At 39.0% G+C, this 15,067-nt stretch overlaps 1 protein-coding gene across 3 annotated transcripts; it reads right to left on the bottom strand.

The window, feature by feature from the left end:
* Positions 1–1,600: 1,600 nt before the first annotated feature.
* orai2 (ORAI calcium release-activated calcium modulator 2) lies at positions 1,601–14,008 on the bottom strand. 3 transcript variants are annotated; one of them, XM_010870890.4, is made up of 3 exons: positions 13,713–14,008; positions 6,769–7,004; positions 1,601–6,096 (listed from the first exon to the last, which is right to left on the bottom strand). In XM_010870890.4, exons 2-3 carry the CDS (start codon positions 6,997–6,999, stop codon positions 5,491–5,493), a joined length of 837 nt encoding a protein of 278 aa, XP_010869192.1. In that variant the 5' UTR covers positions 7,000–7,004; positions 13,713–14,008; the 3' UTR covers positions 1,601–5,490. The 3 variants fall into 3 exon arrangements, with proteins under 3 accessions (XP_010869192.1, XP_034149382.1, XP_010869191.1); XM_034293491.1 differs by lacking the exon at positions 13,713–14,008 and adding an exon at positions 13,494–13,693 and having other exon boundaries at positions 6,769–7,006; XM_010870889.5 differs by lacking the exon at positions 13,713–14,008 and adding an exon at positions 13,194–13,444.
* Positions 14,009–15,067: the final 1,059 nt, after the last annotated feature.

The following is a 15,067-nucleotide window of genomic DNA, read 5'->3' as shown; positions in this document are numbered from 1 at the left end:
ATTAGTGAGCTTACGGTACCTTCTTAACTTCATTACAGGAGCATGACATCTGTTTTAATGTATGCACATCAGACGTTCAGGGACAGTGAACTGCCTCACATGCAACACTATCCTGGTGTCAGCCTTGTTAAGAATCCACCCCTTGTCACTAATTTATATTGCTCTGGTTACTGTGGTCCATGTTCCTTATTCACAATAACCTTCTAGGACATTAGGGCCATCAGTGTCCTTAAAGATAACATTTTAACCAACTCCTTTGGATCTGGTTACAAAATGTATTGATTCTTGGCCAGACTTTGTTGTAATCATTAAGGTAAGTGGTTAGTCTTGAAGACATTGCTATAGTTCTGTAACGTCTGACAGCTCTTGAAGAAGGCTACTGATATATGGATGAACAGCAAACCAATATGGTAAATACACAGTCTAGGTACGCATAAATCTGTTATTCTGACATTCAGTGGAAAGTTTAAGAATAAGTGATTATTGTAGTATAGATAGATACATATTTGACCATTTTGAAACACCCCCAAAGAAAATGACAATAAAAAATGTAATATATAGTGTTATCAAACCAAATGTTGTGGTACCTTATTATTTGATCTAACGGATGAATGCAAATAACATCTAAAACAAAAAAGTCAAGCACTTCTTCCAGGTTGGCTGATCTGCAATGTAGTAGGGCTGGTTCATCAACATATTTTAACCAACATGTATAGAAGACCACACTCAAGCCCAGTGGTATTCAAATGTGGCCCTCAAAGCCAGTTCCACTCCATTTGGTCATTGCAACTCACACTTAGCTCATCATTAGCTACCTCATCATTAATTGCACCCACCTAGTGTGTCAGGTGTAAATAAGTCCATGATAAGGGGGCTGCAATGAATATATGTAGTAGAGCTAATTTCGAGGTCTAGCTTTGAATACTACTGCTCTATGCACTACCTCCCAAGGCAGAGAGCCCACCCCCTCCTTCTTAGGGCTAGCCCAGGACTGCTATAAACAGGATAAGGCAATGGAAAATGAGTCACCAAATCTGGTCCCCAAAATGAACATGGCTCAAGTCGGTAATTCTAGTTGTTTGTCAAAGAAAATCTATGAAGGATTATCGACAGACCTGTGTCAAGAATGGACTGATAGGTGGCACAGCACCAAATTATTTTACTTCATGTAAATCATATATTTTACATAGGCTATCCTTTGTACGGACACTGAACACTGGTCAGGTTTGCTTGCATATGTCCCTTGTTTGAAGCCCACATCCCTCCATGATGTGTTGTCTACAAACAGCTCTCAGCTGTGATTTACTGGCTACACACCACTCCCCCTTATGACTTATTGTGCCTGTGACAGTATGGGCAGCTTCATTGACACCATCTCCATGCTGAAGTAGTCAAATTCACTATAACAAATTGGTTGACTCCTCCCGATGGTCCGATTTGAGTCGTGACCCTATCATCCAATGAAGCTGAGAGTTCCACCCACTTCTGGAATTAAAATGGCAGATGCCATCAATGGTGATAACAATGCTGGAACATTTTATTGATGTAACCATCTTTATGAATTACTTTAAAATAGACAAGTATACAGAGTAGAGCATGATAATATCAACAAAGTATGGGCTGCTTTTATTTAACATTAGTTAGACAACATTTCAGACAAGATATGAAAATACATGCTATTCTACAGAACATTAAACAACACAGTGCAGAGAAAGCTATAAATTTGCCACAACACCAGGCCACATTTCTGTGTTAATATTCAAAGTTATCTAAACCCAACCAACATGAATTGACAGAATTGTTTTCCATCAATGAACAAAGCTTTTGTCAGGTCAAATAAACGGTTTTCTCAGAGGGGACATCTACAATAATGTATAGGTTGCATGTAGCTCACTTGTGTTTGCAACACCAGGATTGACTTCAATCCGTATGGGGGGCCAGTACAAAAAAAGATAAAGATGTGTATGAAAATGTATGCAACCTGCCAATGTAAGTCAATTACTACTATAAATGTAGTATGACCAGGACTGAAGAAGTAAAGAACGGATAGTTTGAAGACTGTACATACACCTTAAAAACAGGTTAACATTTTACAGTATAGACCCAGGGACATTCAAAACTAATTTCAGGACTAAACTACATGTGCACATTTGTCATCCCTCCACAGTGAAAGAAAGTGAAGATTCTTGGTCAGAAAACTTTTTTTGGAATGTTATAACAACATATTTAACATTTCTTCTTTACAGATAAATAATACATATAAAAAAAAAAAACTGGCACAGCCTGTCGGCCGTTGATTTGAATTCCACACACATAGCTCACAAATCAAACCCTCCAACTAATATAAAATATTCAATAAACATTGTGCTATACTCATGATGCCTGGTTTATTGCATCAGTGGTATATTTAGTAACCCTCATTTTAATCTTCCTTGACCCTTTCCATAAAAAGTAATGGTGCAAATAACATTTGACCTTTCCTACTAAACAGTAAGCATCCTCTCTGCTGCAATAATCCTATTGTAAACATGTTCAGAAACCAAAGTATTAAAATGTCACTATTTTGAATGGAACAGGAGCGATCACCCTAGCAGTCTTGGCACATAAAACACATGCCATGCAAATGAGGATGACAAATATTTTTCTGGATCTCTGAAGTTAATCTGGAGGATCTTTCTACAACTGTATCACAACCAAAGAGTAAAATATATTGACGTTGACATTTTATGCATTTAAGACCCATATTCTGTACATGGCTCCTGTAGGAACCCTGTGAACTTGAATCATAGAGAAAACATTCTGTCTTTATACTCCTTAGAGAGTTCCAAAATAAGGAATATGTCTACATTCTGAAATAATTTTGTTTTATCATTTAAATAAATAATACTACCACTACTACTCTCAAAACAAATTTTTTAGATGTTGCTTATTTTTAGACAGTTTAAAACAATATGCTGTATGAAATTTTCCAAAATTAAGATACATTGTATGAGCACCACCAACACAGTGAATGGGAATGTGGATTCAAAAGGAAACGTATGTTTCTGATCTCTAATGTTTCTAAATATATAGCTGCTACTTTTCTCCAAAAATACCAGAGAACTATTTGGAAATTAGGTGTTTGAAGACTATTTTTATGTATAAATCCAAACATGTAAAAATAAGCATAATCTGTTAAATTAATTATAGTAATATTTTGAATCCTTACTCACATGGAAATGCCTATGTAAAACAGGTCATTTCATATGTTTTTATTTAATCAATGTCATTAAATAAAATATGGTGCATTTAACAGCAGATATCAACTTACGGTAGTTGTCAATCAGTCTTGCTTTAAAAATAAATTTGGAAAGTATTCACACCCCTTACTTTTTTCTACACTTGCTATATTACAGTCTTATTGTAAACATAATTACATTTATGAAAGAGCTCCAGAGTTCCTGTATAAAAATGGGAGAACCTTCTAGAAGGAGAACTCTCCACCAATCAGGACTTGTGATATTGGTCAGACAGAAGCCACTACTCAGTAAAAGGCACAACAGCCCTTTTGGAATTTAGCAAACGGCACCTAAAGTACTCTCAGACCATGAGAAATAAGATTCTCTGGTTTGATTAAATCAGAATAAATTCAATCAATTGTATTAACGACAGGTGGACTCAAATCAAGTTGTAGAAACTTAAGAATAATTGGAAACAGGATGCACCGGAAGCTCAATTTTGAGTGTCATAGCAAAGGGACTGAATAGCTATGAAAATTGGATAGTTTTGTTTCTTTCTTATAATAGATTTGCAAAATAAATCTAAAAAACAGTTTTTGCTTGGTTATTAGGGGGAAATTGTGTGTACATTGATGAGGGGAAAAAATATTCACAATCTATTTTAGTAAGGTTGTAAACACAGGAAAAGGGGTATAAAGTAAAAGGGTCAGAATACTTTCCTAATGTACTGTAAACTACTATCCTCAAGCAATTAAACTTATTTAACACATTTCAGGCTTGATGATTAGTAAAGAGTTTCAGTTGAACTTGACTTGGGCTAGAAGAACAAAGGAAATTGATTTTGCTGTAGGCAATACAAAGGCTGGAGTTGGGAAACCTTGATATAAACCAATGTGAGTTTACTATACTATACTGAACATATGAAATGTAATTACAAAATGTATTTGGCTACATGGGCAGGTAGTATTTTATAATACAAATGAAAAGAAAACAAATACATGTATAAGCATTTGTTCACTAATATTGAGAAAAATAATTTTTATCATCGAGGCACAATGGCTCTTCATATTTGACACCATACAGTAGCCTCAGGACTGACATGCTGTTTTAAAGGCCTGGTTGGATTTCTTTAAGACATGGTTTATATTTCTACATAAGTTTACATGCTCCCCAAAGCATGTCTATACACATAGAATGTGTGCTCCTATTCTTTCCACCGACTGAGACAATTCCATGTGTTTGTATTTGGACAGTGAAACTATTTAATTTTTACATTGTTTTCTGTTTTATGAATGTTTTGCCAAATAGGAACTGAATGGCGATTGAATAATTTCCTTTTCCATAATCATCAAAGACACTAATTAACAAGTCATCTGTTATAGTTATTTCAATAAGTGACAATACACTATTCACCATTAACATTCTGTTGGTTAAAAAGTAATCCAAAACACAACAAATGCAAAATACAAATGCACCCAGCAAGCTTGATGTAATCATTATATGCTAGGGATGTGTAAGTAAATACTACCTTTGACTGCTTTCATATAAATTAATTATTTCGCACAACAGGATATCTCCAAATGGGGTGACTGATAAATTGTGCTTTGATTTTTAAAACAGCAAAACAGATGCATGTAAATACCATCAAATTAAAGTGTAATTCTGTATTTCTGTTATATTGGAAACATGGTCCAGAAATAAATCGATCCATATAAAAAAAAAATGGCACTGTCCAAATACACACTGACTACTGCAGCATGAAACACTTCATAGGTAAATTGACTGTTTTGACTGCCAGCTTCTTTATCTGCTTACAGCTATGACCTCAGTGTTGATAAGCGCCTGGCAGGGAAACAATACTACAGCCTTGTGAGAAGCAGTTAAGCGCATCATGTGAGGTTTACAGAGTTCTGATTTCACCACATATAATTCTTTATGAAATATGGAGACGGCACAAATGACCAACCGTAACCAAATAGCCCTTAAGTTATTCTGTAAAAGCAATTTTTGAATACACCATAACAGGATCAATATATCAAATCAGATCCTATAACTTCCACAAAGACAAAATACTATCTACCAATGCAAACATACTTCAACATTTGACAACCTCTCACACATTAGCTGGAGTTTTGGGATCTGTTAATAAGTTCAGGGAAGGCATTAATAATAATAATGAACAGAACTAATTCAGTGACATTATGAAGCTTCTCAATGCCAATGTGGGAAGGCACTGAGAGGGGACAGAGAAGAGACAGAACAGCTAAAGGCATTACACTGCCTGTAGACCTCTCTCACACCCGTCCAACTGCACCTTAATCTTGTGCAATTCTTCAATCTCCTGGTTGTGTCTCTCTGTCTTGTGGCTCACCAGCGAACGATAGAAGTGTATGGTGAATACCACAAAGATCACCCCCACCGGGACCATGATTATGGTGGAGGCCAGGGCCGCCTGCCAGCCGCTGTAACCAGGCGCAGGGGTGGGCTTGGGGGGCAGTACAGGGCCACTACAGTTCACCTTAGATAACGCCAACTCGGCCGCCGACAGCGCCACTTGGTTGGCAGCACCGGAGTCCACAGGCAGGAATTTGATCCAACAGAGGAGCACTACCTCGGCCAGGAAGAGCAGAATGCCCAGGGCAGTGGAGAAGCCCCAGGCCAGCTCAATGTAGTGGTGCATGCGCTCGTGGGGGGACTCGCTGACTGAGTTGAGGTTGTGGATGTTGCTAACCGCCTCCACGTTGGGCAGTATGCAGGTACTGATGAGAAGGGCGAACAGATGCACAGCCACCAGCACCGTTGTGCACACACTAAAGGCGATGAGGAGCATGCGTGGGTAGTTGTACTGCATCTCCAGCTGGACTTCCACCATGGCCACCTAGCACAGCACAACCACAACAACAGCACCAGAATCATTTTCGCTATCCACCCCACAGCCCACAGAGAGAGCTTGAATCTCCAAGCGGCCTGCTTTTCAGACTGGCTCACATGCTATTAATAGTGGCCTGGGAATGAGTTTGCGCTTTTCCCTTCAAGGTATATCAGAACAATCTGTCTCCAGTGATATGCGATGAGGCTTAAAGCAGATATATACAAAGTTGAAGTTGATAAAGATCATTGTATGAACTTTTTTATTTCACGTTCACATGGTCGTAGAAGGCTACAATAGATTGACTTGAATAGTCATGCTGCTTTAATACAAACTTTACACAGGCAGTTTCTGCCCAGCTGTGAAACCATTTAATTAGAACCGTTCAAAAAACTGAACTGTGAAAAATAATACATACATTTACTCCAAAAGCAATATTAGCAATTTTTGCTAGGAGGGCTACTGAGTGACAAGGTAACTTTGCAACAAGTCTTCAGGTAAAAAGTAATATTGTCAACAGCTAATTTACTTATTTAAACAGTGGCTAACATTAGCAGAAGCAAATAAAAGGGCAAGCATCCACCAAGAAACAACAGGGTTCACAGAAATTCTGGAGGGTGAAAAAAAAAAAACAGATCCCCGGTTTATCATTCATGTCTGAAAAACACTTGTAGGACTCACCATAGCAAAGCCTGAGAGCAGGGCCGAGGTACGGCTAGAGGCTTTCAGCTTGGCCCGGCTCAGGTACAGCTTCCTCCAAGACAGGGCCTGCACAGAGTGGTGGTTGGAGGTGACCAGCTCCAGGTAGCTGCGGCGCACCCAGTCCCTGTAGTCCATTCCTGCCCCCTCCGGCATGCGGTCCGATCCCCCCGGGGCCGGGGAGCCCATGGGAACGTTCAGCTCACTACTCATGGCAACTAGGAGGAGGGTGACCACGTCAATAAAGAAAAGAAAACGTGCATTTTACACTTCTGTTAAGATGTTTGTATCCTCGGCGGGCCAGACAAAAAACGATTTATCTGAATGGGGGGGTGGGGGGGGGTGGGGGGAGTAGTACCTCGCAATTCCTATGTGAAAATAAGACCAGACTCTAGATTTCAGCCATGTCTGGAATTGTTAATTACTGAAGGGCGGTGTTCACTGTTAGCATGTGTAAACCAGCGGAAATAAATGCAATTAAAGGCCTACAGATAGATACGTTGGTGAACAACTTGCTGCAGAAGCCACAAACAGTATAAATATCTGTGAATCTGAAGTATATAGGCTACTTCTAATATGAAACATATTTGAAGAAAAAAAGACATTGGGTTATCATTGGTTATCCTTGCTGCTGACATCATTTAGTTTAAACTAAGAGTGTAGGTTTATAATCACAGTTTCTTTCATTTGCATTTTGAAAATCCATCACTGGTGTCCATCATAATCGCAGGTTACGTTTGTGCAGGTAAATCTTATTTCTATGCTGGTGTTCACGATTGCAAACGTGCATTCGCCTGCCGGGGGTATCTATAACATTTTGACAATGTTGGTTGTGGAGCAAATCATCAGACTACTGCAGATTTAGTTTATGTGTGAAAAGCTACGGATATCTTAATTTTTATATACAACAATGTCAAAACCCTTTGAGTCATTGTAATTAAATTTTTCAACATTGTTTTGAAGCATTTAAAAACATGAATAAAACAAATTACAGAACAGGCATAAGCATCATTACATTTTGGGGTTTTTTCAGATAAAAAGTCAGATTCTGGAAGATAGAGGTTTATTGTAGCCCAATCATACTGAATTAAAAAGCAAAGGAACTGTCGCCTACACAAGCCATAAGGTAAAATGCGAAGTCCGTTTTTGGCCAGTTCTGTAAACTCTAACATTGATTGATCCGGCAAAAGGTGTTCAGTTGGTTATAGGCTATTATTTGTTTACCAATGCCTCTTAATCTGAAAGTAATCTAAAAGTAATTCAAAGTAATCAGATTACGTTACTGAATTTGAGTAATAAAAAAAGTTGCGTTACTGATTACCAATGTGGACAGGTAACTTGGAACTGCAACGGATTAGATTTAAAAAGTAACCTACCCAACCCTGCCCAGATGTAATCACAATTGATACAAGAGGGTTGAATGTTGACTTTCTACATCAGAAGTTTTTTTCAGGAAATTGAATTATTAGCATTAATCATGCCACAAGAGGCTCAGTGAAGGTTCGATTGAATTCATTAGCTATGGCCTCACGCTAGCGTTCCAGCTCAGTTTTACAGGTGTGGGTGAATTTTTAAGCATTATATTCTATAGCCTACATCTGGTTAATATCAGCAAAAGGGGCTGTGAAAAAAGGTATTGTTAATCCTCTTGCTCTTTCAGTGAAAATATTAACACAAACCTAATCTTGAATTAAGTGGTCTTTCAATGTACTGTCAATATTCCAAAGAACAAATAGTCCTGTTTCTTTAATTACCTGGTCACTTGTCTCCTAACTGCCAGCTCAAAAGTTGAACTTGATAATCATTTTGTTTGAATTTTCCAGCCCAGTCAAGCTGTATGCTATGTAAGTTTTAGCTAAATGGTTTGCTAATAGTTAGCTTAGCTTTGAGAAGCATTCCTAAAGCCATGCTTTCTTCCATTCCAGTAACAAGTATTTTCCCAAGTTATTTAATCATAGCCATGATAAAAGGCTGTACCTGATATAGTGAACTACCTTCATGAATGCATAGAGTCATGGTTGCTCATTTCAACTCAATGTGTTCCCTAAGCACTTTGTTGCAAACACCATGTGATGAAAACCCTGGTATCTCATTGGTGCAGCTGTCCATTATAGGCAAGTAATTGATATGCAATTCCAATTCCACTGGGTGTTCTGCCCCCAGAGCTTGTGACACAGTAGTAACTGAAAAGCTTACTACAATCCTGCAATCTTACTATGCAGAAGATGGCAGGATTGGATTGAAAGCTAAATAATTCCACTGCACCAAGGTTTCTGTACTTCACCATTTTAATAACCAAGGTTATTTTCAAGGAGTCAGAAATTGATTGATTCATAAATAAATTGATTTATTGATTCATAAAAAACAATCTTAAATGTATCTTGTTATTGATCAGCTTGAACATTTGGGGTCCCATCCCCCCATCGGTCAGGGGCACCCTAGAAGTCGGAGGCCCTACACGATCACTTACATTGCTTATGCCTGGAGCCGGCCCTGAGCTTGAGACCCTTCACACCTCTACTTAGTCATGTTGTGTGTGTGTGCTTCTGTGATAGTGCATGCATCCGTGTCTCAAAGTATCAGCTGAGCGGCTATCAGCACCACCATAGTCATGGCAACAATGAGATGTAATAGCAAGTAAAACAATCGGAGGCTGATTCGGAAAATGTGCACAGTAGCAAATTTTTCTGTGAATTCATTTTAAATACAGAAGGTATGAACTGATCGGTAGTGGACAACTAGCTAGCAGGTTCCTCAGGACTTCATTCATTCAAGCATCGCTTTAATGCCATGGCAGCAGTGCACATTACAATTATTATATTACGCAGCGCTGTTTCTGACTTCAAGCCCAAGGCCGAAATTAGGCTGGCACCTTTGGTTCCAACAATTAACATTAACTGAATTTTGTTTAGCATTATTTAAACCAAAATGAACTTCTCATTATCAATCCGAGAATAAATCAATTGTATTTATCCATTATGTTAAAGCTGAAGTACGTAAATTTTTTGCATTAACACATTGCTATTCTATTAATCTGGATCGTAGATGAATTCCTACCATATCAGATGGTCCCAGGCCCACATCTGAAAAACCTCTGTATACAGTGTACTGCTCCTAAGGAAAAAGGTGGTCGGCTCTCATAGTGGCGGGAAATTTTATCCTGCGCACAGGAAGTAATGTGTTTGATATATCAACAAAAAAAGTTGAGGCTGGACAAAATAAGGAAGTGGATACTCTCATTGTGTGGATCAAGCAGCGAGAGACACTAGCCAACTTAATTTTTTTTAAATGGACGAAGTTCAGAATGTAAAGGTCCCTAAGAAAATATGGTTTAGATCAAAAGAAAGCAAATCTGGTAAAAGAGAGGCAAATTGATACTGTTCGGAGTGAACACTGGTGTAGCTGCCTATCCACGATGGATGGAACTCAAGGAACAAAATGCATTAAACTTGATGTGGCAATTCTTCTATTAAATATGTAAGTAAAGTTAGCTACAACTCTAGCTACCTAACTAACCTCAAACTGTTGTTAGTAATTGCACTATTGGTGTTAATGTGGCTAGCTATACAGACAGCGGACATGGCTATAGTTACTGACTGTACACTTATACTGTTGTTAGTAATTGGCTATAACTAAATACCTGGCAAAACGATTGGCCAATTTGGTTAACTAGCTAACTTTCTGTGGATGAAGAGGCGAGCTGCCGCCTGTATATGCTGTTTGCTTTGTTTACTAGCCCAGCTAGGTGAACTGTAATCAAAACACTTTACCAGGACAAGTTTAGACTAGTAGCTGGCAATTCACACTTTCCGTATGTATGCTACATCAGATACATTTCGGCAGCTCGCCGCCTGTAGCCATCTGTACACGCTGTTTGCTTTGTTTACTAGCCCAGCTGGTAGAAGTGTAGTTAGAATTCATTACCAGGGTGAGTTTAGACCAAGCGTGCCGCACAAGCCCTGAAAAGTGAAGCCAAAACGTCTCGATCGCCCCCTGGTGAGTGGTCCCAGTATAGGTCATAAACCCTGCCCTCCCCATGTTATTCAATGGGACGCGAGACCAACTAAACAATTAAATTACCCTTCAAATATATTTTTTCCGAAGCTGGTTTCTGTCATTTACTGTAGTTTGTATCACGCTAATGTAAATTCAAGAGTTTGTTTTTAAAATAAGTTTGTTTTTAGTTAGTTATTTAATGCTCTAAATACGGTGGTGTGACGTCGTGATTCACAGCTGTGATTGACAGCTATCTGAGCCGAGGAGCCACTGAATCTTCGGAGGACTGAGGAGATTGGAACTTTACATTTAATCTCTAAATTTCTATAATTGATATAATTTCACAGGGACATAATGGGTTGTTCTGCAGTACATTTTGCTAACCGACCTGGCATTTCCAATCGATCTTTGAATTTTTTTCGGTAAGTTAAATTTATAAGCTATTTAATTAGTAAATAAATGTAATGGGCTAGCTAACGTTAGCTAAAAGACAACAAGCCTCGTTAATAGCCATGTTAATAGCTAGCAGGTGATCGTTAGCTAGAAGTTACCAATTATTTTTGTATTAGGCCTATTCTAAATTAAGGTTAAACATGATGTAAGTTAGGCTATAACATATCGTCTAGGTTTAACAAGCAAAGGTTGTACTGTACTTGGACTTGCGATTGATTACGGTATGCGCATTCTGCGAGGGAGAGTGAGGGCGGGGCACAGGGGTGGGGCCGTTGATTTCGCGGCTTTACGGCTTTACTTCCTTCTCGCTACTGCGCAGAACTACTGCGCAGAACTGGTCCCAAGATTGCTATCTGCGCAGACGCAAGTCCAAGATGTCAGCGCCGTATCAGGACACTGGTGGCTTCATTTTTCACCAATGGAAAAGAGCGAAAGGGCTTGGTCCATTATTTTTACAGTCTATGGTTTAGACTAGTAGCTGGCTTTTCTCACGTTTTCGTATGTACGCTACATCAGATACCTTCCGGCAGCTCGCCGCCTGTAGCCGTCTGTTCATGCGGTTTGCTTTGTTTACTAGCCCAGCTGGTAGTACTGTAATTTGACAACATTACCAGGGCAAGTTTAGACTAGTAGCTAGCAATTCTCACATTTCCATATTTATGCTACTTCAGATACATTTGGTTGAATTTTTTTATAATTAAATTAAAATAATTGTATGTCCACTCACCTGGTCAGATTAATAATATTTTTTAGATGAACTGAATAAAGTGCACAGATAATATGTGGGGCTTTAAGAGTGAACGGACGTCACTCCAGCAACAGCCGAGATTTCTGGGAGAATGAGGCGGAAATACTTCCTGTTTTGAATGTTACCTCCTTCAGCTTTAAGAAGTTCTACTAAGTGTTGATTGTTCATTCAGTATGTTTGCAATTATTTATATATATACAAAAATCCTTAAAAAATCTAACCATCAATCCTCATCAGCTTTTTAGGTCTCCCAATAATCTGTACTGGGAGACCTCTAATCACAGGTAGGGCTCTGCCACTAATGCCCTAATGCAGGACTATTCCAATCCGGTCCTGGAGGGCCAAAACACTTCTGGTTTTTGGTTCTACCTGCTAGTTCATTACCTTCACCTGACATCTCATGAGGACAAAGCCTGAAATGTTTCGGCCCCCCAGGACCAGAATTGAATAGCCCTGCCCCAATAAGTGGGCTGCCACTGGTCCTCTTATGGACACACCATCATAACCCATTTAAACATAAGCATATTGTTAAAAGCAAAAGTCCAAAAACTATTGCTGGTGGTGAACCTGGACAATCGTAACCTTAGGATACATAGGCGGTTTACATGGAAACATCTGGTCAAGCTTTGCTAAATATGCCTGCTATGGTGGGGTTTATTTTAGCTTTCACTGCTCCTAGGTGAACTATCCTGAATTTCACCCATTACCACCAAGAAAAACATGGTTGCCTCTGACTGAAAAAAGACCTCAAGTGAAATTATATTTAAAAAATAAACTCTAACAACAGGTAAGGAACAGTTAGGGAGCAACATAAACTGATTTAAAAAATGTTTTAACCACTTTTACAAGTTAGAAACTATCTGCTATTCCAGTGTAGAGTCTTAACAATTATTGAACACAAATACTTAAGAGTTAAAGCAAGCCCCTTAACTTAGTTTGCAATTTATTCCTGGAACAAAATTGACGTTATCGTCTAGCGTTCAGCTCTCGTTACGATGAGGCTAGCTACTTTATGAATAGCACGAGCGACAATAAACGTTATCAACAGTATTTCGTTAGCTACATTCCACCACCAAAAGCTAATTTGCAAAGCTAACATTACTAAATTGTTACATTTCTCGTTAAATCACTACATATGCATATATCACAATAGACCGCGTTTTTGTTTAAAGGAGCAGCGACAACAAAATCCAACCGGCTAGGTAAATACCTTGTGTTTAAGTCGTTAGCTAGTACTGTGCTGTGTCTAAGATAGCAAGCAAGAATCCAACGCACAGGGACTGTCCATTACAAAAGAAGCAGAAGAAAACAAGTGCAATCTAAGTAGCCATCACATCGAAATATTTTTTATTTCTTTAAACAGTCCAGCGTCCATCAATTAGAATGGTCACTAGACTACGCCTACTTGTACTAGAAAATAAATACGATGTGGCTTCCTGGCACAGGCTAACATCGCGTTGGCTGTTATGCAGAAGCTCTGTAAGCAACTACACAATTATTTACATTTACCTTTTTTGCCAAGACGTCCTTCGACGTATTAATGCATCCACAAACCTTGGGGAACTTCGTAAAATATGGGAGGGTGCTGACGGAAACCCTTGTAGTACGATAACACTAACTGAGAGACTTCACCAACGAGGTTCCGCATGAACGGACTTCACTCACTGTAATCACAGATACAGGCTACAATGCGGTGTTCAAAACCACTCGGAACTCGGAAATTGTTTACCTGTGACGTCAGCGCTTTCAATTCAACGGTGCATCTAGAGGGGAAAACAAGCTCCGACATGGCAAAATCGTTTCTGAACAGGCAACCAAGGCTGCAATATAAATCGGATACTAGGACAACATTCTAGACTTTCGACTTTCTAACCTGAAGATCAACGACGTCATGATGTGTCCTCGTTCTGTTGACAATTCCGAGGTGTTGTGAACGCGGCATATTCAAACTAGAGCCAGGTTTCGATGTCAAAATAAAGGTCCCAAGTCAGAACAGATGCAAACAGATACTGAGAAATCATGCCATATTTGGTGCAGACAGGGGCGTTGGACTGGGGGGAAAAGGGGTACTAAGTATATAGGGCCCTAATGTGTAGAGGGGCCCTCAAAAAATTTTGAATCTTGAATAAAGTGGGGAGGGGCCCTCAGAGACCGCCTATGTACAGGGCCCAGAATTTTGTGCTACATCCATGGGTGCAGATAATGCAAAGTGGGAACATTGTAATCCGGCATAGCCTGTAGAAGAACGGTCACATAATCCGACTCCTCTCGAGGTTTCTTCCTAGGTTCTGACAATGCTAAGGAATTTTTCCGTGCCACTGTAACATCATTTGAGGTTTTAGGCTAGTTATCTAAATAAGCACTTTGTGAAAACTGCTGATTTAAAAAGAGCTTAATAAAGCAATTTGGTGTTTTAAATCCAACAACAAAAAAGCAGTTGAAATCGCACTCTGAATTGCATTCAATGTAATTTACAGGCCTACTTACCTATGGATCGTGGATACATGAAATGGAGTATCAGTCTAATCAATGTAACTTACAGAACACAACTGTTATGAGTGACATAAATAATAGTAACACATATCCACTGGGTCCGCAATCTATATGTAAGGCTTACATTTTGTTAATATGCGTGCATACTAACTGTGGGCCACTGTAGGACATTCATCTTTTTCTTGTTGAGCCACTTTAATGTTTCTTTGGCTTTCTGATTGGAATCATAGTTCTGCTGAAAGGGGACATTTCCTCCCACACATCGGCATTTACCTGTATTTCATTCAGTCCATTCCCTCTTAAATAAAAAAAATGCTCAGTCCCTGCTTAGAAGCATCCCAGCCTAATGCTTCCACCACCATACCTTACTTGTACATATAGTGAGTTGAAGCATGGGCAATGTTAGGTTCATATCACACAGGACATTTTGACCAAAAAGCTCAATCTAGGTTTCATCTAACCAACATTTTCCCAAATTGAAGACTTGTCACTGTTTTTTTATATGATTTCCTGGCACTCTAAATTGGGCACATTTTATGTAGAGGTCTTGATATGATTGATCAGGGCACAATTTCTCTACTCCCAGCCACT

This window comes from Esox lucius, chromosome 7 (assembly GCF_011004845.1).
Source record: "Esox lucius isolate fEsoLuc1 chromosome 7, fEsoLuc1.pri, whole genome shotgun sequence".
Lineage (NCBI taxonomy): Eukaryota > Metazoa > Chordata > Actinopteri > Esociformes > Esocidae > Esox > Esox lucius.
Note: the sequence above shows the minus strand (reverse complement) of the source record. Positions and strands in the feature narration are given on the sequence as shown.

Coding starts and splice junctions, on each gene's coding strand:
- orai2 (XM_010870890.4), bottom strand. CDS start 6,999: ATGAGTAGTGAGCTGAACGTTCCCATGGGCTCCCCGGCCCCGGGGGGA. Junction 6,097..6,768: donor TGCTCTCAGGCTTTGCTATG/GTGAGTCCTACA, acceptor GTGCTGTGCTAG/GTGGCCATGGTGGAAGTCCA.